General features: G+C 41.3%; 1 protein-coding gene across 2 annotated transcripts in view; it reads right to left on the reverse strand.

The window, feature by feature from the left end:
* ANO5 (anoctamin 5) overlaps nt 1-25,965 on the reverse strand; it is a 64,878-nt gene extending 38,913 nt beyond the window's left edge. Inside the window, exons 1-3 of one of the 2 annotated variants that reach the window (XM_031050324.2) lie at nt 25,848-25,965; nt 10,452-10,522; nt 4,036-4,083 (exon numbers count right to left, since the gene is read on the reverse strand). In XM_031050324.2, the coding sequence (XP_030906184.2) occupies nt 4,036-4,083; nt 10,452-10,522; nt 25,848-25,908 (180 nt within the window). In that variant the 5' untranslated portion in view covers nt 25,909-25,965. The remainder of the gene's footprint in view (nt 1-4,035; nt 4,084-10,451; nt 10,523-25,847) is intronic. The other variant, XM_031050325.2, reaches the window with a different exon arrangement.
* Between the last annotated feature and the right edge of the window lie 231 nt (nt 25,966-26,196).

Genomic DNA, 26,196 nt, shown 5'->3' on the forward strand with positions numbered 1-26,196 from the left:
CTAAGTGGCTTCATATGTGGACAGATGTGCTAACTAAACACTGTAATGGTCCACCATGAAGAGCTAAATTTAGTTTTCACATGGCTACAGAAGTGTGAACTTACTGTGTACTTATAGAATTGAATTCATAGAATCACAGAATGGTCTGGGTTAGAAAGGACCTTAAAGCTCATCCAGTTCCACCCCCCTGCCACAGGCAGGGACACCTTCCACTAAACCAGGTTGCTCCAAGCCCTGTCCAGCCTGGCCTTGAACACTTATTATAACATATAGAGCATATTAATATTTCTAGTTACACCCTCATCAGCTTCTGTCTAGACATCCACTGGAGGTCCAAATGTTGAATGAACCATGTTCAACAAACAACCTCCCAAGTACCTAGACTTCCAATCCTCACGTTAGACAAAAACTGAGGCCATGCAGTAGGTAATCCCAACTTAAACAGGTTACAGGAAAGACCGAGTTGTCCTTATGGAAATAAACTGCACAGCTCAAGACAAAGCAAGGTTGTAAAACCCCATGTTCAGTCCTAACCAAACTGGTTTGGGTGAAGTGCACTAATTCTGGCTGGTGGTCACACACTACTTCCAAACACATCAGAGCTCTCCTGCCCTGCTAGAGTTTTTACCCAATGCCCAGACCCTGGTCACTTTGCTCCCACAGATGGCTCTGATATGCATCTGCAGGGCCAAAGCAAACAAGCTAGTCACCACGAACTGGAGAGGGCAAAGAGAGCTGCTGGATGTGGCATCAACCACTAAACACTAACAGAAAGTGCTTCAGAGAAACAACTTTATATTGAAGCTGAGGGACAGAGACTGCAGCAGACATGTCCACAGCCTTGCTCAGCCACCAAGGCACACGGCCAGCTGACCTTTAAAGGTACCACAGCACCTGAAAGCAAATACATTTTGCAGATTATACCTGAATGATTGAATCCTGAATATTTTCACAGGACTCAGGATTTCTCTTTTTTGTAGTCCACCTAACAGGAAATGTATGCCCCTTCAGGCTGCTTAGCACAGCTTTCTCCCTGTAGACAACTGATTGTCCTCCAAGTACACCTTACTACTAAACATCCTACCCCTCTCCATGTCTATACTTAAAGACAGAGAACTTGGCTTAAACCAGCATTTTTAATATTAATAGTCAGAAAAATGCAAATTTCTCAGGGGCATGCATGCAGAAACACCACTCCCAAACCTAATTCTGCAGACTTAAAGGTTTCTCAAGCATCCACCCTCACAGAGCTGGGTCTGCAGGTTCAGACCTCAGCAGCCTTCCCCTTCTGCTTTTTGTATCTCAGAGTGGGAGGGTGGTTTGGAGCAGCAATCTCGGTAGCAAAGTAATACCCAACACTAATCTGAGATGGAGAAACCCAATCCATTAGCTTCACTGGCATTACAGCAGGGTAAAACCTCTATCTATGACCAATGGGTATGCTGAGATGTTACTAACATTATACCCATCAGCACATCTAGGAGTTACATTATCATAGTCCTACATTACTAGGCAAGAGAGTTGCCTGAAATTAAAAAATTGATCTGCAACCTTCTGCTTGCTTACAAGATACAGTCCACAAACCAAATATTTATTTACTGCATACCTTCGATAATCATACAGGCAAACTAGTTTTTAATCACAGCGCATGTCATAAACCAAAATAAGTACATTAGCAATGCCGTTAGCTGATTTATGAATTAACAATCCACTGCAGGAAAATTTTTAGATTACAGAAATAGATGAAAATATAAAGACTTGAAAGCTGAATCAAAATATAAGCTATTACACCTAATTGAAAGGGTGGGAAACATTCAGTGTCTTAAAAAAACATTATCACCTTCAAGTAGATCCTCAGTTTCATAGAGTCATAGAACCATAAAATAGTTAGGGTTGGAAAAGACCTCAAGATCACCTAGTTCCAACACCCCTGCCATGGGCAGGGACACCTCACACTAAACCATCTCACCCAAGGCATCGTACAACCTGGTCTTGAACACCGCCAGGGATGGAGCATTCACTACCTCCCTGGGCAACCCATTCCAGTACCTCACCACCCTCACAGGAAAGAATTTCTTCCTTAGATCCAATATAAACCCCTGCTGTTTAAGTTTCAACCCATTAGCCCTTATCCTATAACTACAGTCCCTAATGAAGAGTCCCTCCCCAGCATCCCTGTAGGCCCCCTTCAGATACTGGAAGGCTGCTATGAGGTCTCCACGCAGCCTTCTCTTCTCCAGGCTGAACAGCCCCAACTTTCTCAGCCTGTCTTCATATGGGAGGTGCTCCAGTCCCCTGATCATCCTCGTGGCCCTCCTCTGGACTTGTTCCAACAAGTCCATGTCCTTTTTATGTTGAGGACACCAGAACTGCACACAATACTCCAAGTGAGGTCTCACGAGAGTAGAGTAGAGGGGCAGGATCACCTCCTTCGACCTGCTGGTCACGCTCCTCTTGATGCAGCCCAGGATACAGTTGGCTTTCTGGGCTGTGAGTGCACACTGCTGGCTCATGTTCATTTTCTCATTGACTAACACCCCCAAGTCCTTCTCCGCAGGACTACCATGAATTTCCTTTTTGCCCAACCTGTAGCTGTGCCTGGGATTGCTCTGACCCAGCTGTAGGACCTTGCACTTGTCATGGTTAAACTTCATGAGGTTGGCATCAGCCCACCTCACAAGTGTGTCAAGTTTGCACAGAATATGTATGTAATCCCCCTTTTCCCTGAACTAAAAGTGCTCAGAGCTATAGGAAACACATGCTGATTTAAGTGCCACTATGCTTAATATATAACTGCTTTGATACAATTTATTTCCCAAAGCAGCAAGCTCCTGGAAATGCGTTTACACAAGATATACAGATATACAGGCACTCCACTGAAACCGAAAAAGGCACATTCCTGGTTTGTGCACAATAAACTCAGATCCCATTACACCAGAGATCCCCTCTGTATCAAGTTCTCTTCAATATTCTTCCTTAGAGGAATCCACAAGTGCTTATCCACTTTGAAAGAAGTGTATTAACAACACTCAACACCACACATCCCCATTTTCAGTTATGTATGCTTCATGCAGGCTACAAAGCTGCACACAAACCTTTCCCACTCCAAGAAACACAAAAGCCCACGTATTTCTGGTAGCTAAAACTTGGAAGCTTCTTTTTACACCTTTACCACAGTTTTGAACCACATGAAAATCTGAAAGCTTGAAAACATGCATTTCAAAGCAGTTTAAGACACTATTGCACTATTTGCACTCAAATTTAAACGTGCAGGAAAAAAGCCTCTCTGGATAAAAGGACACATTAAACAAGAATACAACAAAGGGAAATAAAAAGGATGCTAAGAGAGCACATGAGTTAATGGAAAGACACCAGAGCCCAATGTAAGCAAGCAGACAGTTTTAATACACCTCAGCATGTACTTCTTCAGTTAGCTTAAATGAATTTGTGACTTTTTTCTCCATGGGAAAAAAAAAAAGAAAGGATTATTTCAAGTTTTCTGATATATTTGACAATTAACACAATTCTCTTGTCTGCAAATTTTAGGAAGTGGCAATTTTGAGCCTTTCCATATTAGAGCCTGCAATAAGAAAAAAAGAGGCCACACGTTTCAACTGCTGGCAGTATTCGCTTCTTGCTCTTTCAAACACTTGAAAGTACCATGCTGACTCACAGAGCCCTCGAGGTTATCCCAATAAAAAGGAATCCCACATTTGTTAATAACACCAGAGTCAGAATATATCCTACATCCCATCAAACCAAAGCAACGATAAACAAAGCAAACTTTCCAGTTTTCTCCACCAATCTTAACTTTCCAATTTTGTCTATTATCCTTTTGATTTGCTGGAATTGATCATTTAAGCCATCACTAGGAATAAATGCCAAAACGACATTAATATTTATAAACTAGGAAAAAAACATTTCTTTTTTGTAAGGATGGCATCCTTGAAACTGGAAAATTTTTTGGTGAGGGACTTTAATAGAAGACACCACACAGATTCATGCAAGAAAGCATGAATATTGCTTACTGCTTACCACTTGATGTTCGGGGATGAGTAAAGTAGTCTCAGTGCTGTTTAGGCCCTGCCAGTGGCATCATGGGAAAAACATAATGTTGTTAGCAATGATGCAAAGGAGGCTTTAAAATAAAAGGCTATTTGAAAAGAAACAGTGAGGCTGCTGCTTTAAATTGTTGTAAAAGCTATTGGGAGGGACAGTTGGATTTTCAGTCTAGATTGTAAAACTTGACACAAAGCTCTGCTTCCTAAGATGAGCTGGGTCTCCAGCCTATGCAACTGACTTCTACATGGCCCATGTTAAAGTATTAACAGCAACAACTTTTAGTAAGAGCTACCCAGTATTTCTCAGCATTTCCATTATAAAAAATAAAGTCTAAACACAGAATACCATCTAGAAGCTGATGAAGATGAACTTTTTAACAGTACTTATTTAAATATCAAAGAGTGGAGACGTACATAGCACAGTTGGCTGCACCTGCATTCAGATTAAATGCAACACCCCTTAGGTATTTCTTCAATATAGAATAAAATTATACCATGTGCACTGAACAAAAACAAATGCAAGGAGACAAATCATTCATCTTACAGCACAGACAAGGCAAATCAGTATCAGTAATTGAGGCTGTTATGCCTAAGGAGACTAGCAAACGCTTCCCAGCTTCCAGTTCTGATCAGTTCCTGCTGAGGCCCTGCCCTGATTTTAATTCTGCAAGATCTGGGCGCTCATTATTTTCCTGTGCGTGGGCCTGCAGGGTGCTACAGTGTCCTCTGGCCAGTATCATCCTGTTAGCAGGAAAACCAGCAGCAGAGGACTCTGCAGAGCACAGCTACCCTACAGGCACACATCCATAAGCTGTCTGGAGTCCTGGACATGACTGTACAATGGCATGAGCAAGGGATTTTGAGATTCACTGGAATGAATAATGTCTTGCAATACCTAAACTGTTCTGCAATATCTCATTTTGCTACTCAGTAACATCTCACACTCTTGTTTTGCTTCTGGAAAGAAATGACTGACAGGTTTTAACACAGCAACCAAATAGTGTGAGCACATTATGGAAATATGACAGTTCTCTATGGGATTAAATCAACTTTCAGCAGAATGCTAACTGCATTCCACTCCTGTATCATCTGTCACCCATTTACAGTTGTAACATTTCAGAAAGTATTTCTCAAAAGACAATTTTCATCAAGTTCTATGATCTTTTAAATTAGAAATGAGTATTTTACACTTTCACTGTACTTTTCCTGGAGAGAAAGCACGGAAGTCCATTTCCATTATTTTGTAGAATAAAAACCCAAACCATGCTATCTTTGTTCCTGTTTACACTGCAAGTAATACACACACATCTTGATATTCCTTCTTAGTGATGCCATCTCTGAGTATTTGCTTACCTAAATAAGAAAAAAATGTTCTTTTCAGAATTCAGCCACAGAGATTGATCCATTTTTTGGCAGGGTATCAACCTGAGACGCAGTGCAAATATAAAAGAACTGCATTGTGCTCCTTACCCTAAGATAGTCTGAACTGGGTTTATAAGTCTAATCCTCACGTCACTGATGCTGCTGGACAAACCTGCACTATTTGTAGGGAACTAAGGGTGGAGACACTGAAGTGGAAAGTTTTTCTCCAGCTATACACTGAAAATATCTGTCATGTCAAGTGCTGTACCAACCTGACATCAGGGGAGGTGCAGCCTTGCTTTTCATTGCTGCCCTGCAGCTCCTAACTTCTCCATCAGTCACCTGCTCCTTCATCCAAGCTGCTGCTCTTACATCTCTCCACCCTGTTCTCATCCAACACACAGCTCCTCACCTCCACCACAATTAGATTTAAAGATGGTTTTAGCAGCTCACGCTGCTTCACTCCAAGATGAAATTTTAGTGGAGCACTAAATTGTGAGATCAAGACACACAGCTGGCACAGTCCTCTCTACAGTTTGTGAAATGCCTTCCTAGGGAACTTAACCTGCAACTATCTGCAATTAATTAGCTCAAGTCATGGGGGTTAACTATGTAAAATCGGTGATCAAACCTTCTCCTGCACATTTAAAGTGTAAGAACTCCTGTAAAGAGACACCACTTCTTAAGGTTCTCCAATCTTGCTTACACATGAGTCCCAAAACAAGAACCAACAGTGTTTTTAAAAACACTCATTTGTTGCAATGAAAACCAACAATACAGAGGTTGGCAGTGTTGGCAGCAGCGCTGGGCTGGTCCTTTGTGCTCTGGAATCCACTCAGAAGTCTTCAATGCAGATTGTGCTTTGTAATTACACTTGGAAGAATTCTTTTAGTGTGTCCTTCTAGATTTTAAAACTGATTTGGACTGCCTTGCCAATATTAACAATGACATTTTATGTTTCTATTTGACGCTCACGGGTCTGAATGGGAAAAATGAACAAGAATGAAAAGTAATGCACATTATGATGGTGTTTCTTGCTCTGCTTTCAAAAAGGACACCCAAAAACCCTATGAGTCATACCCCTCATTTTGGCAAAATGCATTGCTTTAATACACCTGCTGGAGCTCTTACAACTTACTTCTGTTAACATGATTTAAATACTCATTATCAAGTTACAGTATGGAAAAATCCTGATCAACAGGAGTTTTTAAAGAGCTAGTGTGAAATTACCAAAGATGAAAATGACTTATATAACTGTACAAACTTCATTCCTACCTTCTCACAGCTGGAAGAGGGTAAAGAGGGTAAGGAGAGTAAAGCTGCAGCTTTACTCAGAGAGTAGTGCAGCCATCTGCCTTTTTGGAGGGTGAGAAAAAGAGTCCACATACACAAAAAGCAAACATTTTAAGCTATTTTGTACTTCTTATTTGGAATAACAAATAGTCCTCTGCATACATCTCATAGATAAACTACAAATGAGTGATACAGTCTTCCACAAAATCTGTACTAATTTTACAACTGAATGGCCTAAAATTTAACTCTTACGGAATTTAATACAAATTCAATTTTTTAACCTTTCTGCCAATCTTGAATTCTCTAAGTAGGCTTCTCTCAAGAATAGGAACTCTGTTTTGTCAGTGGGCCTCATCCTCATTTACTCTGTAACTTGAACAACTAATTAAAACCACTGCACAGAGATGCAACACAGAATTGTACCATTATATAATCTAGTGCGCTCTTTGCATAAATAGAAAGCACAAAGGAAAACCAGAATCTCAAGTTTTATTTCATTTCATTCATTTTCCAATTTGCTTGAAAGGACTCTGAGAGGCATTTACGTATTTCTTGAAACAGGTACTCCATAAAGACTGATTGAAGCAGATTCTACACAGAGACTCAATTAGGACAGCTGCCTACCGCTGTCTGTCTGTGAATTACTGCTTTAACGATGCCATTATTTGAAGCGGTTTCCACTGCAGCACCTATTTCATAATACCCCTATCACATCCTTAGTTTTCCTCTCTGGTCTGCTGTTTGCTAAAAATCTTGCCTCCCTGCATGACAAAGCATCTAGAAATGATACACACTATAAAGCTTGTAATATGAAAAGCTGTTGTACTCCAAGTGATCTTGGTTATTTTGTCCTTGTGGGAGATTAAAAAAAGAGACGAAAAATAAAAAGACTCTACAAAAAGCAGATCAAAACAAAACAAGCAAAAACAAACAAAAAAACCCCCACAAAAAACAACAGACCAAACAAAAAAAAAAAAAAACCACAGGAAAACTCCAGGTAAAATAGGCAAGAAGCAGTGAATTAGAGCACAAAGGCAAAATCATGAAGATGGATGAAATGCAGCTTTGACTGGAGATTCAGCTGCTTTCTGAGCCCTGGGCTTCCATATAAATGCTGACATGCCTTGCTACAGAATGTTTTTCACCTTCTTTTTTGTTCTACTTGCATTGTTCTTATGTCCAAAGGACATATTCCTTTACAGATGACAAATAAAGAAAAATACCACTGAATTATGGATAGGTAACCTGCTTTGCTCACTATATTTTTATCTAGACTTCTTTTGCCTTCCTCTGTTGCTAAATCAACAATAAGGCCTTGGCTTTTCCTCCTCGGTGATGAGCAGAAGTATACAGTGATTCTATGTCACATTTCTTCTATTCTAAAACAAAATATAACTAGAGCATAATGAAGTCGTGACCTGAATGTAAATTCATTTAACTCTTTCTCAATGGTCTTTTTATTAATTCCATTTCTGTTTTAAGAATACTTCATTTAACTTGTTCCAAGACTTACAAGTGTTCCTATTTTCCAACTGCATGAGCAAAATTAAGGACATGATCAACCTGTCCCCAGACTGAAATCACGGAACAGAGAAATGTGCTATCTGACAAAACAAGTACAAAACATGTTGACCTGAGCTTGGAAGGATCTTGCTGAAAAGAGGACATGCCTTGACTGTCATGCTGGGAGAGATGACCCTGTTCAATTCCTATGGGAATGCATCAAGGATGATAAAAGACAGCCTAGAACTGAGAGAAAAGACATTCTTCCTTTTGTGACAACATATTACGATAAAAAATTAGCATTAAATGAAAAAAATTATATATGTCTCAGGGCTGTCTTACTGTTGGCATAAATTAACAGAAAAACTTTAACAACAGATTTACCCTATCTAGGACACTAATTATCAAGCCTCTTGTGACAGAGGGCAAAACTGAGCAAGTAACTGTAACTTTATGTCTGGCTACTGCATAGAAAGCAAAAATGAGATAAATGAGACTGTATTAGGGGACATAGTGTAGGATAACACCAAGCACAGAAAAGTACTAACTGAAACATAAACAAAAGTCAGATAACCAGCTGATCTGGAGAAACAAACTACCTAAAGCTAAATAAGCTGTCTCTTCTTAGAGAGGGAATTAACAACCCCCCACCAAGTCACCACATCAACTGCAGACTAATATTGCCAAAAGACAATACCTTGTGATATTTAAGAACAAATTATGAAGAGGAACAATTATGTAAGGAACACGCATAAGCAGAAAACAAGAGATTAGGCAGCATGAAGTTATCAAAGAGAAATTTTTGAGAAGGTAACCATACATTTCTCATGAGGAGACCACTTCCCAAACAAGAAAGTGCTCAAGATCAAAGCCTCCTTCCCCTCCTCATCACGAGTCCTTCATCCTTCAAACAAAACAAGGTTAAAATCCCATGCTTCTACATAAATAACATGTTTCACCCTTTCTCCCACGTTTTCTTCCTTTTCTTACATTCTAAGTCATGAAGCAAATTCCTTCAAGCTTTGGGAAAATAGGTCATCTCCATCTACTGAGACACTCAAAAAGAACTCAGAATCAGTTTCAGACTCTGATGATTCATATGCTATAATTGGGGATTACATATGCCCAGGGTTCAGTGAAGTATTTGATATGGATGTTCACTGAACATTTTCCTGGAGAGCAAGATTACTACAACTCCTACAATAGACTGAGAAAGCAGCAGGATGAACTTACTAGCAATTTTCAAGATGGAACTGGCAGATTTACGAAAACATCTAAATGATATAATTGCATGTGCTAGCAAAGTAAAAATCTGTAATCTAGGAAGCACTTCTGTGTTCATGTGACCATCTCCAAGTTTGCCTCTTGCAGATAGGTGAGGACAAGTTCAGCAGAAGAGCTAGTGTTTTCCAACATTCAATTCAACAGACAATTTCTGTCGAGTGCTCTTGGCCTGTATCAGGCTCTAATCCAACAGAGCAACTATTCCTTTTCCTACCTAAAACTCTTCCTTGTCTTCCTCTAAGCACAATAACCATAATAAAGAAATCTGACAATAGAAATTAAAATAAAATACACATTTCAAGAACACATTTTCAATATTGTTTCTAAATCTGTTTCTTCCCTAAATAGTAACTACACACTGCTACCTATTTAAGATATTGTAGACTGTAGATATTAAGCAGTGAGGTATTGTGAAACAACAAATAGCTGGTGATGTTTTTCGTATTGCACAAGTTCCAGGGAAGAGGTATTCTTGTAACTCAAATCTTAATTTTATTAAGTCTTGCTGCACTGTCAAGCAGTTCCTAGAGCAGAAGAACACAAGGGTGCCTCTATTTCCCTGTCAATCCAGCTACGTAACACACAGCATAAAACAAAGTGGTAGGTTTGTGAAGAAGCATTATGTTTTTCCACCTGCCAGAACATCAAATGATTCTTGGTTCAAGACTTATACTGGAAACACTGTTAAGCTCATACTGTTTTCTACCACTGCTGTGTTGTAGCATTAGCACTGAGAAGTCTCTTAAAACATTCAGTGAGCATCATTGTGACATTTGTGGTTTTTCTCCTTAAAAAAAAAACTTAGAGAAAGAAAAAAGTTTACATGGATAAAGGGGAAGTGTAAGACAATCTATAAGAAATGTAATTTTTAGAACTAATTCTCTCTTTCACAGCAACTGTTCCTCTCCCTATCAGTAGTATGTTAACAACATCAGTATTCTACTTTACCTCAGAGCTGCTAGGGACTTCTGATCCTGCAGTTGAAATAGTTTCACATAAAGGTCCGTTGCATTCTTCCCCTATGGAACATTGAACAAAATGTAAGATTCACATAAATACATTACTTATATTAAGGTATTTTTGTATCTGAAAATGACAGAAACCTTGCGGACATGGAACTACAAACAAGCAAAAGCTGGAAAATAATACTCAGCTACATAAAACCAGAAGATAGAAAATACAGAAAGAATGGTTCTTTGTGTCTCACAGCATTTTTCCCCTTCAGTGTACTCCGTCTTTACTACCTGGTTATAACCTTGCAGTCATATAAACATATTTTTAACTGTGACAAAAAAAACCCTGTCTTCCTTGTCTCCAGTGTCTGTTGGGTTGCTGCCTATGATGGTCTTGCCCCCGGAGCTTTACTGCCTCAGTTATGAAGGTTCAGTTATCTCTGGAGTTGCTTGCTAGAAACTGAACAGCTTTATTGTTGCTAAGGGATTAACGATGCATAAGCTAGGATTACAGATGCCCACATAAAAGAGATACAACAACAGGATCAAGAAAAGTAATAACAACTTTTATTACTTGGCTTCTTGTAGTTTAAAAAAATCCCCAACAAAAAAAACTCCCAAACCCTCCTACCTTAATTTTAAGAACAGCATTGAACTTTAAAATAACAAGTATAGTCAGTTGGGCAAGGACACTGCTATTTAAATATTAACACTGTAGGGAAAAACTACATTGAGTACCTTCAGATCCCTAAAATAATACTGAGACGTTGGCTGGGTTTGGGGCTCTGGACCTACTCTATCACCAATTTCCTTTGGATAGCAATTCAGAGCCCATAAGCTAGGCTCCTGCTGCAAGAAGTTTTTGTAAAGAACAATCTCTGTGCTGATTAGACAGACCAGCCTCCTAAATCAGGCATCTAAACAACTCCAACCCCAATGGAAAAGGATAAGCAGTTTGGAAAACAGCACATTCTAGAACACCTAAGGATGGTGCCTCTTCCTTCCAAAAACAGGATTCATCACAATCTTTTCTCCATCAAGGAAGTATTGCTGGGTACAGATTAGATTGAACACACTGACTGGCACATCTTAGACTCGACCATTGTCAACTATGGTTATATTAGTCCTATCAATAAACCAAACCTACTTCTTTTACTTTTATAACCTGTAAATATTTGCTATCAAAACTGCATCCAGGCAGAATATAAACTGGTTCTTTGAAAATCCATAGCAAGTTACTTAAGTACAGTTTGAGAACATTTTATTTCCTATAATTTTTGCTCAAGTTCACTTACAGAAAATGGTCTCGGTAATTTATAACGGTCCATATAATGTGATCAGAAACAGGTTAATAGTATATAATAGTATATAACATATAATGAATAAGTTTCTGAATGTTAAAGACATTTGAGGTTGTCACACATCTGCTAAAGCAAACTATGCCTCCAGAATCTGTATTAGTAGATAAAATTTGAACACTTCAGGTTTACTTATGCACTTGCAGAAAGGTGTTCCCACATGCTGATACATGTGTGAGGACCAGATTAAGTCACCTCTAAAAAGTTAGTGTGAAGATAAGTAACTTGGGATGATTCTTCCTACCTAAATATATCATAAATGCTACAGGGACTATGCTGTAAAACAGAACACCAAGCACAATAAAGGTTTACAGGGACAGAATTGAATTCAGTTCACTTCCCAACACAGCACAAACATTCAGCAGGCAAGAGGCACAAATGGCACATAACAGAACATTGCAGTAAGGACACAGAAGTCTTGACCCAAAAAACAACTATCAAAATATTCAGATTAACTTTTGTGAGAAACTGTTTCTGCAATAATGTTCCCAAGGAGAGGCTCCACACCTTCCTACAGAGATGGCTCTAAGCTTATGCAAGCCCTTCAGCCAATCCGGACAGCAGACCCCTGCTGGACCAAAGCCAGGGATCATCTCCATCCCATTCTGCTGCCTGCTCACCTACAGCACTGGGAACCAGGTGACTGCTGATGCTTTCACCACACGGAGTGAGCGCAGGGCCCAGGAGCAGAAAGCCCAAATGTTTTGCGGCTTGACTCTCTGCAGCAGACACAGGCTGGTGCCTTGGCCCTGGAGAAGCAACTTTCAGTTTGCCTGTGCTGCTGAGAGCACTTGAACTGATTCCATGGCCTGCGACAACAAACCTGGATTGTCCTTTCTTTAGTTGTCAAAGTTTAACCTCAGAAACAAGCACAACCCAGAATTCTACATTTTCTTGTGGCTGCGCCATCCCTGGAAGTGCTCAAGGCCAGGTTGGATGTGGCTTGGAGCAACCTGGTCTTGTGGAAGGTATCCCTGCCTGTGGCAGAGGGGTGGAACTGGATGAGCTTTAAGGTCCCTTCCAACCCAAACAGATCTGTGACTCAATGGTTTTTAAATGCTCTCCCAGTAACACAGCTGATTGAAATCCTTTCCAGATCTCTAATCCAGGAAATAAAACTGAATAACCCTAGAGCAGTACACAAGAAGGCAGAAAGAGAATGCAAAGCATATTAACTAAGTACAACATACTTAGTACATTCACAAGTTCCTGAATAGGAGAAGTTAAAGAAACGCATGTCCAAGTCATGTAGGAGAGTGTGAAAGAGCTGCAACCCAAAACTGCAACAAGCACCCAGAACAGAGATACCCAACTGGTTCTGTCCACAGATAGCCAAGAATTACCTTGCAAATCACACTGCAAAAAGCCTGGCTTGTATGTGACATCAATGACCCATATAAACTTAAGTCTGACTACCAAGAGTCTCTCAGCAGAAAAAAAAAAAAAAAAAAGGGCAGTGGACACACACAAAAGGGAAAGGCTTAATGTTGGTTAGTACAATACCTTCTGACGGTGATGGCTTGAACTTGGTGAGAATCACAAGCTCATCTTTAAAAGGAAAAAACACTTCTGTAAGAACCAGAAGTAAAATCCACTTTTAACATGAACCTATTTAGTAATTCTCTCCTTCACAATACAGTCACTACATCCAACAAAAGAGTAAGCTCTGGAAACCACAGACTGTGACCTACACAGACAGCATGGAGCAGGTTCCTCTTTAAACACCAAAATTCACCTTTTTTTGTCCAGGCACCTTTTTTGGCAACACAAACACGGATGCCACTTGGGCACATCAGCAGCAGGGAGGACCATAACAGTTTCTGCTAGCAAGCAAAGCCCCTTTCAAATTTTTCAAGAAATGACAACTTTGCATCTGAAGATGGGAATAAATCAATAATATTCTGACAAATCCACCATATGTTGTTCTTCAACACTACACACTTTACTGTATGTGAAGAGACAGAAACATCTGCACACCAAGAACAAATAAGGACATGTACTAAACATAAGAGGCCCTTCAATACAGAATCTGTACAAATTGCAGTCAGTCCTGGCAACTTTTTTGTTCAAAATTAACTACAGAGCAACATTATGACTATCAAAACTCATTAAAATTGTTCCTTTAAATAGTTATTCTAGCTGACAGAAATGCCTCTTTCCCAATGTAACTGTCAACTCAACAGCCTTACAGCTGTGCACACAGCTATTTGTAAATCCTTAAACATGTGTCTTGGGAATTTGCACTTTATTGGAAATACGGAAGCTTCACACAGCCTATAATTTGCAGTATTAACATACAGTGTCCCAGACTACACCCTACCGCAGGGCAGCCTACTCATAAACTTTCAGCATGCCACCCCTAAGAATTACAGAGCATTTCGATTACAGACCCAAATGATCACATCACCAGTAATCCAAAACAGCTCACAGAAACCAACATCCAGAACTGAAGACTGGAGAATATAATCAGGACCAATTTTGCCTCTTCAAATATAAATACTTTACCCCACAAAAAAGGTCCTTTTGTTAGCGCAATCTTATGATTTGTATAAGAGCATGAAAAATGGCCTCTTGTGTAAGGAAATGATTAGCCATTCTACGTTAGTTTAACTTCACCATGCCTGAATCACTTCATTTCTACATGGCCAAACTGACAATTTGGGAAAAGATAAAAGGAATTGAATTCCCCATCTGGAGCCACCAGTTAAAAGAAGTGCTTTACTATGATTAATATTTCAGGAATCAAAAAGTTGTCCTTCAAAACTTTCTTATTCATTCCATGATAAAAGACAAAATCTTTAGTGGTCTAGATGCTGACATACTCCATTTTTCAACTGCTGTATCTGCAACTTACAGAACAAATACAGAGAAATTGATTTGAGAGCACATGTGAGACTTTCTTAACACTTCTCTTCAATGACTACAATGGCTACCCAGACTTTCCAACTCAAGACACCTGCAAGAAGACACGCAGCACAAAATAAATCCTGATCATTTTGACAATTTAATTTCTAAAATCTCAACAAATACCAGTGATAGACACAGTGGTGTCGCAAAAAAAGGAACGATGACCTCGTAAATCAAGGCCTCCCTATTTAACTGATTGCTGAGGCAAGGTAAGTGGCACGGGTTGATGATGCCACAGAACAAGTGATGTACCCAGGACTAGTGATGTACCCCTCTGCACTAAAACTGAGCTGAACGTTCTCTGGGAAGACCAACCCATCATAGGCCATGTCCTGGTCACAATAGTTGTGCCTCAACTAGGCCAACAGAAGGGCCAGGACACGGGGCCAGCCACAGGACTGCTCACTTGACTTAATTTTGAGTACACTTTGTGGAAGGAAAGTGCACTCTGGAGGACACCATAGGCCAGGTTCTGGTCTTCTAAACAGCACAGAGAGGTCTGTCCTGCTTGGGCAGAAAGGATTCCAACCATATGAACTGTGCTACTTGCCCTTGAAGACCCATAAAAAAACTACTCAGCTTTTTAACTACCAGCACAGGCACAGCCAGGAATGCTCAGGCATAGAATCATGGAGCGCTTAGTGTTGGAAGAGACACCCTGCCGTAAACACAGACATCTTCTACTATGTCCCTTCCACTTCCCTTCCAAGCCCTGTCCAGCCTGGCCTTGAAGACGTGAGATGTAATCAACAACATACTGAAGCCAGGCGAGGATCCTGGTCCTGCCTTTACAGAGCAGATGCCCTCAGCACCACAGAAAGTCACCACATCCCTGCCATCTCCAGCAGGGAGAGATGGGGACTCTAATACTGGGGCTGACACTCAGTGAGGTCGATACATGAGGTGCATCTTTAATTGCAGCTAACCAGTAACTTTCCTGGCAGAGACTGATCTTTGCCACTTCAGCATCATCAGTAAGTTGGGGTCTCCAGCTAGGTGGGAAGAAGGGCTCGTCTAGCGCATGAGAAGGCATTTCAGTTTTCCTTCCTTTCAACTTCTATCACCCTGCTTTGTCTGCACCGAGTGCACCTTGGTAGATGTGTTTCTACCAGTAAAAATGTTACCATATTAGGTGCTTACAAAGCCAAGTGGCAACTGGACAGTATTTTTAGGGCTCAAATTTTTCATTTTGCTACTAAAACTAGAAAACCATCTGCACTTGCACACTTAAAACCTATGGCAGCGCTATTCCAAAGGCAAAGTCAGAGCCAGGATTCTCAGGTGGGTGTTGATAAACTGTTTATTGTTTAGCAGAAGTAAGGCAATATTACCACTGGTCCTGCTACTGCTTTCAGAATTGTTGCCACAATACTACTTCTATTTGTTTCCACAATTTTCTTAGACACAGTAACACCAAAACTCAACAAAACCAAGCAGGTAAAAAGAGCTTTCCTGCTTGTTGTACTGTTCTCATATGCCTGATAACTCCGGCATATCAGTTTATACACATACACAGAGCAAAATGTTGATGGCCCAGGTAAAAATCACAATGAACAGAAAAAGAAACAAAGCCAAAACCAACAAAGAAAAAACAAACAAACAAAACCCAAACCAAACCAAAACCATCCCATTGAAACTTGCACTGTGGTTGTTGGGAGGTAGCTACTTGGTGCTACAAAGAAAATTCCTAATCATTCTTACCAGAAAAAGCAAGAAAACTTTAGTCCTAGATGCCTTGAAGCCATTATTCAATACACTGGCTGGCTGACAGAAAAGAGAAATCAACATAAAACATGTCTATGCATCACTAAATCTGCTGTGTAAAACCTTTGGTCCCCAAGATACCACCATGGGATTATTGCTGCAGCAGGATCTACTCTGCCTCATTTCCATCTTTGCTAACAGGTCTGATTCAGCACTGAGTCACTAACAAAAATGCCCACTGAACAAAGACCTTTCTGGAGGAAGGTCACTCATTCCAAGTCAGCTTCAGAATGACTATTGTTAAGTGCTTCCATATCTAGGAAAAACAGAGCTTTAAAATGACTTATTAACTAAACTTACGTGTATATTGACCATGCCCTCCCAGAGCTGGATGATGGAGTCGTCATAGGGAACTAAGGACCCACCTAGTATGCTGGCTCCTGAGCAAGTGAAATCAGTGTTATTACTTCACCTATTACTCTAAAGGGTAATAACTGCACTGCTGAGACAAAGATTCAATCTCAGGATTGCATCTGAAGTGGTGATTTATGCATGGTCAGAACTGTTCCTAAAAATTTAAAACTATTTCTTAACAATGAAAACATTAAATTCTGAGTAAATCAAACAAAACTCATTGGGAACATTTTAAAAGAACTTTATGATTCCCTTTAAAGAAAACAGATTGCATTCAACTATAGGCTGCTTCATGGACATACTAATTTTCAGCATGTGCTTCACTGTTAAACAAGTGATTCCAATTAACAGTTATCAACACATAAGAAGTCAAATGAAAAAAAATATTGCTTAATATAGGCATAAATCAATGGAGGAGAAACCTGTTCCTAACCATAAGAAAATGTCACTTAGCATTTGGAAAAGACATGACGTTCTCAGTTCTCATCTCTAGTAATTAAATCAGAACTTGAGGTTCACACTTAGCTGCCTTCCCTTCTAAAGAACTGAAAAACCTCCCCTCCTGATTAAAAGGCTCTGGGATAAAAAAAAGAAAAACAAAAGAAAAAGAAGTCATGTAAATGGTTTTAGCAGAAATCCACAAGCACAGTGTTGTAAAAAATAACCTCAATGGCGTTATAATGTGGTTAAGACAGTAACCACTACCATATTGTATGCATCAGTACAGACAAAACCAAGCATGCTGTGAGCACTCAAGTTAATACACCTTCCAGCTATCACAATTTTGCAGAATGACATATGTAAACTGATAAATAGGTTCAGATGCAATCAAAAAGAAAGCCCAGACCAGTGAGAGCAGGATAAAGTCAGGTATTTTTAAACTGTGTAGCATTCAGATGCACATAAATAGGGGGGAACAGGATGGCAAATAAACTTCGTCAGCACAGGGTGGTTGAATACCAGACTGCCGAAGTCATGAAGCAAACAGCTAGGCTTGTTTGCACTCGAACTATTTATATGTGCAGGGACAGGATTCATTAGCACCATCTGACTGCAGAGGCAGATGCCCAGTTCAGGCAATTGCCTTGACAGGTGCTCTCACATCTCCTTCAAGAAAAGCTGGACACAGGGGAACCATGGTATTGCTTCCGATCATAACCCAAAGGAATTCCGAGCACTTCAAGAAGCATTAGGTACAGATTTGGTTTCCCAGTGTTGCCAGAGATACACTTGAAATCTTAAGGCATCATTCATAATGCATTTTCCTAACTTTCACTGACATCACTGGTGCAACCCCAAAGGAACACAATCTCTGATTTCTTTCAGTATTTGCAATATAAAAGTTTTCTCAAAGCAGTGGAGGGCCCATTCTGTGGACACATTACATGTCCATTCTCCTATGAGAGATCTGCTATAGCCACTGTAGGAGAAAACAAAAACATGAACAGGAGCTAATGATCAGGAGATAGTGAAAAGCCTGTGGGAAGAGGTTTAGTATAAATTAGGAACACATATAATTGCACTTTTATGAAGAAAGTGAAAAGCGACATACAAAAAACCCCCCACACCTTAAACGTACTGTCCTGTGGCAGTGTTCCTCTGCTTCATGCTACTTGGACATTTAATTTCTGACAGACAATGTCAGATGCAATTTTTTCTTCCTTCTGGTCCTCATATTCTGCCTAGTTCAACTCTATTTGGGTCAAGCTTCCAATGAAATATATCACTTGGAATTTTGCTAGTGTATTCATCAATTATTTTATTTTCTCTTATTAAACAACAAAAATATGAGTATAAAAAGGCTTTTTACAAATTAATCCCATTTAAAATATTTTTTCTTCTGAATTGGACTTGGCAAGAATTAACATTTTCTGTCCAAAGTGCTTTAAGATGATAGAAGAACACTGGGATTCATATACTGACCTCAGAGAGAAACAGCTTTTATCAACCAAGAAAACAAGCAAGGCCACAGACCACAACTTCCATCACCCATAATTTTTTCTGTAAGCACCAGTCCATCAACAGGACTGAAGTACACAAGGGCACCCAACTTGCAACGGTCTCAAAGCCACATCTGCTTGTCCTTACTCTTCAGCATAGTCTATTTCTAGCCCACTATAAATTGTGCAGACATAGCTCTCTGATCTCCTACCTGATAGTTACAGAAAACCCTTCTGAATGACAAACCATGGAGCCCTTTCTAATTTAGGGCTCGTGCAGAAAATTAAAAACCAGCCATCTGCATTACGATGTACCCACATGGCTTGCTGGGACACTGCTCTCTTGCCAAAGGCCTCAGATTTCACATTTACCATTGGGAGCCTGCTAAGGAAGGGGAACATTTGGGATTTCCAGTTATAAGGCTGCACTTCACCCAAAGATATACTAATTTCCCAAAAAAACACCATGTGCAACTTTACTACCTCTACTGGTCCTCACTGAGAGCCAGAGGAATAGGGTTCCAACTGTACCAAAAAATCCAGACAAACCAACAAGATGAAATAACGAGGTGCTTGTACTGTTATATGGCAATGAGCACACTGGGAAAAAAGTCAGATTTGAACAGCAGCCTAGAATTAAGTCTTTTAACACAAGCAACAGCAACAGGAAATCTTGGTCTATTCTTAATTTATTCTGGATGGCCCAACCTGTTACAGACTACCTTACCAGTGAAAATTTAAAGATTAGTAGTAAATCCCACAACCTTTGATCTGTAGGGTCTATTGAACAGATTACAGATTACAACTGTGCTAACACGACCAAAGACAATTTCTCTTCATTTCTTAAGCACCACTTTCATCTCAAGCAGAAACCAGTGACAAGAACAGGGCCTAAAGAGAGAGGCTGAATGCAGGTCTGCAGTGTGCAAGAGAGTGCACAAGTTCTGCCTTGATGTGGGGTGAAACAAGTGATCCAGATTTACATGTGGATGTATTCTGAACACAGAAATACATTCAGAAGCCTTTGCTGAATTACTGTAATATGAACACTGCAGGTATGGAATTAAGGTATTCAATCAGCTGCTCTGGAGAAATAAGGTTACACTTAAGACCCAGAGAGTTGTTCAGATTGGAAGGGACGTTAGCATCATCCAGTTCCAACCCCCTGCCACAGGCAGGGACACCTTCCACTACACCAGGTTGCTGCAAGTCCATCCTGGCCTTGAACACTGTCAGGGATGGGGCAGCCACAGCTTCTCTGGGCAACCTGTGCCAGTGCCTCAGCACCCTCACAGGGAACAACTTCTAGGTTAAGAGCTCATCTCAATCTCCCCTCTGTCAGGTTAAAGACATTCCCCCTCATTCTGTCCCTAGAGGCCCTTGGCCAAAGCCCCTCTCCAGGTTTCTTGTAGCCTCCCTTTAAGCACTGGAAGCTGACCTAAGGTCTCCCCGGAGCCTTCTCCAGGTTGAACAAGCCCAGCTCTCTCAGCCTGGCTCCAGAGCAGAGCTGCTCCATCCCTTGCAGCATCTCCATAGCCCCTCTGGACTTGTTCCAACAGCTCAACATCCCTCTTGTGCTGTTGCCCCACAGCTCGATGCAGGACTGACTGCAGGGGCTTCTCAAGAGCAGAGTGGAGGGGGACCTGCTGGACACACTATTTTTGGAGCAGCCCAGTACTCAGTTGGTTTTCTTGGCTGCATCCCTTTAAAGCCTACCCAGATAGGCAAGTTCAGAATTTCATTATGTTGCATTAAGAGAGGCAATTGGTGCTTACAACGCATGTCAGCACCGTTGCACAAGACAAGTTTCCAGCACTGGTTCAGGTGTCCCATCTTATTCTGCACATTTTATCAGCAGCACCAACTCTTCTGCTAACATACCTTTTCTTGGCATGCTGCAAACTAGAATAATGAGCACCAGAGCTTTATAGAGCTGTAGGTTCTCACAGTAGGCCCTCCAAAGAGAAACATGCATCTCTATAGTATAATCCAAGCAATCATGTCCCAAACCAGAATCAACTCCCACACGTAAGATGTAATCTGTAAGTAAGTCCTGACATATTATTCAACTTTCTGCAGCAAGCCAACATCTCAAAATCCTTCCATAATTGTAACTGTAAGAACTACCCCTAGCAATACGACACAAGGATCTTCCTTTCCCTTCATGCATTTGTACACATGGGCATGTGAAAAGCCAGGACCAAGTAAAATTATTGTGGGATCAGAAGGCACAACTTGGCAAACACGCTGCTCCTCAGTTCAACTCCCAGATAACAATAACTAGTGGAACAGTTCACTGCATTATTACCTTGCCACTTACATCTGACACAGCAACTCTAATCCTTTTTTTGCACTACCTACACTTTCTGAATCAGAATCGCCACAGAATCCCAGACTGTTTTGGGTTGGAAGGGATGTTAAAGCTCATCAAGTTCCAGTTCCCTGCCACGGCCAGGGACACCTTCCACTACACCAGGTTGCTCCAAGCCCTGGCCTTGAACGCTGCCAGGGATGGATGGGGCAGCCACAGCTTCTCTGGGCAACCTGTGCCAGCACCTCACCACCCTCACAGAGGAAAGCTTCCTCCTAATGTCTAACTTAAATCTCCCCTGTTTAAGTTTGAACCCATTACCCCTTGTCCAATCACATTTGTATTAGGTGATTGTACTTTTGTGTATATATATATATTTATATATATATATACACATCTCATTAGTTTACAAATACTAAATATTAAGACAATTGTGTTTGATTTTCTAGTTTTGTTTGGTTTTTTTTGTAGGTTTCTTTGGGTATTTTTACAAAATATCTGCCAACAGTTCTCAGCATAATTTTAAAAAGCACATTTTCAGTAGTGCACTTATATCTGACCCTACTTTTTCCTTGCCTGAAAGTAATTATTTCTCGTTTGTACATAGATGTTAAATGCTCTTCCATTTTATGATACAGTTATCTTTTCTGTGGAGACTTTCCCAGTGTGTTTCAACACAGCCTGCGGTTCTCAACATGTGTTCCTAACGCACCAGTTAATAAAAGACTGAAAAGCTAAACAACTTTAAATTTTGTTTGCAAGTTGAAAAGAATTAGATACAAAAATCTTCCAAGGAGCAACACCAGACTCTTGGCACAACTTCAGTGTGGCTGCCCCATCCCTGGCAGTGTTCAAGGCCAGGTTGGACAGGGCTTGGAACAACCTGCTCTAGTGGAAGGTGTCCCTGTCCATGGCAGGGGGCTGGAACTGGATGAGCTTTAAGGACCCTTCCAATCCAAACCAGTCTGGGATTCTACAATTCATTCACCAGCAGCAAATACTGGAAAATTTCCAGCCATAGTTATGCTTCCAGGGGTTTTAATTTTACTCAGATCCAGGTGCAGTCACCAGTCCAAGGGTGGTTTCTTTTCATTTTTTTCTTAAACTGACACGATCTCTGTGTAAAAATACGTATTTAACAGCTGCAGTGGAGTGGGCTTAATATTTCCATTTTCCCATTAAAAGCACCACAGCTATAATGTGACACTTTTGGAACGAGTTCCCGAAAGCAGGTTTCCCTACAAGTTGAAGTTTTCCACTAAAAAGAGGTTTACCTTCCAATAACCAACCTGTATTTACACTGTGCCCCCGCAGTGACACATTGCAGCCAGCAAACAAATTCCACACAGGAACTACACATTGGTTAGTGTAAGGGAGTATTTTCTCCACTGCCTTTTACATTCTGAACTATGTCTAAATTTCTCGAAGCTTTTATTTCATTACCTGGGAATAATCTCTCTAACAACTTGCACGTTAACAAACACTCTGGTTTAGTCTGGTGGAAACACGATATCCCATTCAGCGTTTCCACAAATAGACCAGAAATTACTACATACAGCACTCCAGTAATTAGAGACAGATGTAGTTTTGCACAGAGGCCTATATTTTGTGTTGCCAGTATGAATCCTAATAATTCTGATTAAATAAGTGAAGTATCATTCTATAAAACAACAGCAGTATTTGGTCCTGGATGCTGAGGCATTATGAGAAGCCAAAACAGTGTCACTAATGCCATTTTCCAGTCACACCAGCAGTTTTTCTCTATGCTTTGCTACCTTTCTTAGAGGAACACAAGCAAGATGACAGCCAACCTGAGGAAGCATTTAAATTCAGATCAGTCTTACAAGCATTTTGAGTCCAAACCAGACTCCTGGAAGTTTTGGAAGAGGAACCACATGTGTAATGGCAGCATATTTCAAATTATATCAGAAAGCCAATGAAGAGTTTCCAGAAGATCCATAGTCTTGGGATATATTCCACAACACAGTTACTGCAGCATTAATGTTTCATGCTGGCAAAACACAGCGTAGACAAAGAAACACTCCTAAGACCATAGTGTGGTGGTCTTCCTCTTGACAGTTACAACTCAGTTTTGCAAGTTCAATTTTCTCTGGGTTTACAATTTAAGGTAAATGGTATACACATCCCAACAGAAAGCAAAATCATGTGCATGAAAATGGAAGTTACTACCTCACATGAATGTAATCCTCCAGAATGCCAGAAAGCTTCCTTCCAGGTAGGAGTTCTGGCACACAGTCCCTGAGAGTTACACTTAGTGCTGCCGGTTAAGTATCCTCACAACCTGCTCCTCAGCGTTCAAGTTCACTGAAACACGGCAGGAAACTAGCATGAAATACACACATAGTATCCAAATACAAACATATCCTTAAGGAAAACAAGCAGATGTTTTTTCTTCTTGTTCCTATTGGCTCATACAGACCCTGCTCATGCACATCATGCATCTATAGGTTGAAACCTCCTTAAGAGGCTCCTTACAAAATAGCTTTTCCTTAAAAGCACAGAGCAGATTTTGGATTGAAGAGATGTCCCAGTGGCAATATATGCATTGTGTTAACTGTTTTCAAACCATAGTTAAGGAAGATTTTATGGTGCTTAACACTGAGAGATTTTCGGATGACAAATTAGCATAAACTTTAAAAAGCCTACTTACATCACCCCATATTCAGGTTGTTTCTGTTTTAGAAAAGTGTCTAATTAAATTAAAAACTGAACTGGTGAAGATTTTGTGCGGACAGTTCTGTGCTCCTGAATGGCAAACCCTGTGAATCACCCTTGTGCACAGAAACCCCACAAATCTCCTCATATTCAATGCTGATGAATATAAAACCCCCACCAGACACTGACGGGAAAACTGACAACTGTGGAATTACGTTTACAAACCTGACTTCTAACCTCATTCTCTAAATGCTTTTTGAGTATTTTGTAAATATCTTTTAGCCTCAAGCTGCTTCAGAAGCACAACCACAGCCAGAGCAGCTCCTAAGAACTCTTCCCTGCTCGCAGGCAGTGGGACGGGCAATGACTCAGGAATTCCCACAAGGCTGGAAAAATGCTGCTGTCAAGAGGCTGTAACACCCATCTGTTCTCCACTCTGGAGCACACTCTAGCTCCAGAAGGCTTTCCCAGAGAAGCTAAGTGCCCGCCTGGCACTTGGTGTCTCACCACAGTCAGACCCCTCTCCTCTCTAGCATTGTCAACTCCTTTTGGGGCATTCCATAGTTGTTATCTGTTCTCACACATCTCTGAAACAAGACTGACAGATATTTCGAAGATCATGGTTTTGCACTAGTGCTCAAGGTGTTTAAAATGTCATTATTTGTTTTTTTGAAAGAGACCGTGTAGTCAAGCTTTGAGGGAAAAACATACAACCTGAGCAACCAACCCAAGAGCTTAGTGGCTCTTTCCTGCTTCAAGGTCTGCATTTTCACGACTGGTGGCAAAGAATGAATTTCAAAAAGAACTTTTTCCTAGATCAGCATTTTCTTTTGTTTTAAAAAATCTATAGAATGCTTCTCAAAAAAGCCTGGAGAAGAGAAGGCTCTGGGGACACCTCAGAGCAGCTTCCAGTGCCTGAAGGACTACAGGAAACCTGGAGAGGGGCTGTAGGGACAGGACAAGGGGGAATGGCTTTCCTGACAGAGGGGAGATTGAAATGAGATCTTAGGCAGAAGCTCTTACCTGTGAGGGTGCTGAGGCACTAGCACAGGCTGCCCAGAGAAGCTGTGGTTGCCCCATCCCTGGCAGTGGTCAAGGCCAGGATGGACAGCGCTTGGAGCAACTTGGTCCAGTGGAAGATGTCCCTGCCCGTGCCAGACGGTTGGGACTGGATGAGCTTTAATGTCCCTTCCAACCCAAACCAGTTGGGGATTTTATGACAGTATCAACATAGTAGCTTACATGTGTCTGTTGATTCAGGGCTGCCCAGAGAGATGTTGATAAACACACAAGGGCACCTGCAGCATGTCATTTTCTGAAACCTTAATGTTATCACAATTACTACAAGTAATGCCGTTATACTCTGACACAAACTGGAAACTGTAACCTGGCTGCTGCAGAAGAGCAAGGCCCCAACACAAACCCACCGGCTGCACTGCAACTGGTACAGAGACCTCATGGATACCCATGGAGCATCCCAGATGGAGCAAAGTGTGAACGAGGCTGCTTCCACCTTCCAAAGCAGAGTGCTCCAAAACTCCTGGCAATGGGAACTTCAGCTTCAGAGACCCTACAGCTCCTCTCAGCCTAAACCCAGCCGGGCCTTTGTGAAAGGCTACAAGTTTGCCGGAAGGTAAAGGGCCCTCTGCATCTGAAGCAGGTTTAGAATCACAATCAAAGGCTACCTCTGGTTTTTATTTCTTAACAGGTGCTGGTGCAAGCACCGCGGGTTTTTTATGGTTTAATTATTAATATAATACAAATCTGGTTTATAAAGGCCTAACCTAGCTGTGCTCAGGCTCATGCAAACGCAGCTTTGTTATTTCTCTTTTCAGGGAAAACCGGAGGATTAGACACAGTCGGGAAGATCCAGCCGGAAACAACCCCACCTCAGCTGCCTGCAGAGCCCCAGCATGAAACGGTACCCCCAAATCCAGTCCTATCGCCAGCACCACGATGGCACCCGCCGCCTCCCACCCGCGCCGCTCCCACGGCATCTGGTCCCCACCGAAGCAGACACCTCAAGGGGGGAGGCGAAACAAAGCAGCGGCCTCCTTACACCGAGACCCATCAGCTCCTACCGTCGGCAGTCAGAGCCATCTCGATGAGGGTCTCAGACCGGTTCTTCCCCAGCCGCTCCATAATACCGCACTTCACACTCCGCACGGAGCAAACTGGAACGGGTGGGACACAGCCCAGTGTGAGTCAGGGCCCGCGGCCGCCCCGCACATGCGCAGCTCCCGCAGGGGCGGAGCGGGGCACCGGGGCCGAGAGGAGAGACTGGGGCGTTGACGCTGTCGGGTGCGGTTTCCGCCTGTCGGTCCCCCGAGGGAGGAACCGCACCCGAGGGATCCCCGCTCGTTTCCCTAGGGCGGGAGATTTTCCCTGCCCAAGCTGCCTGTGTTCTAATATACTCAGTTCCAGTGCCCT

This window comes from Melopsittacus undulatus, chromosome 8 (assembly GCF_012275295.1).
Source record: "Melopsittacus undulatus isolate bMelUnd1 chromosome 8, bMelUnd1.mat.Z, whole genome shotgun sequence".
NCBI lineage: Eukaryota > Metazoa > Chordata > Aves > Psittaciformes > Psittaculidae > Melopsittacus > Melopsittacus undulatus.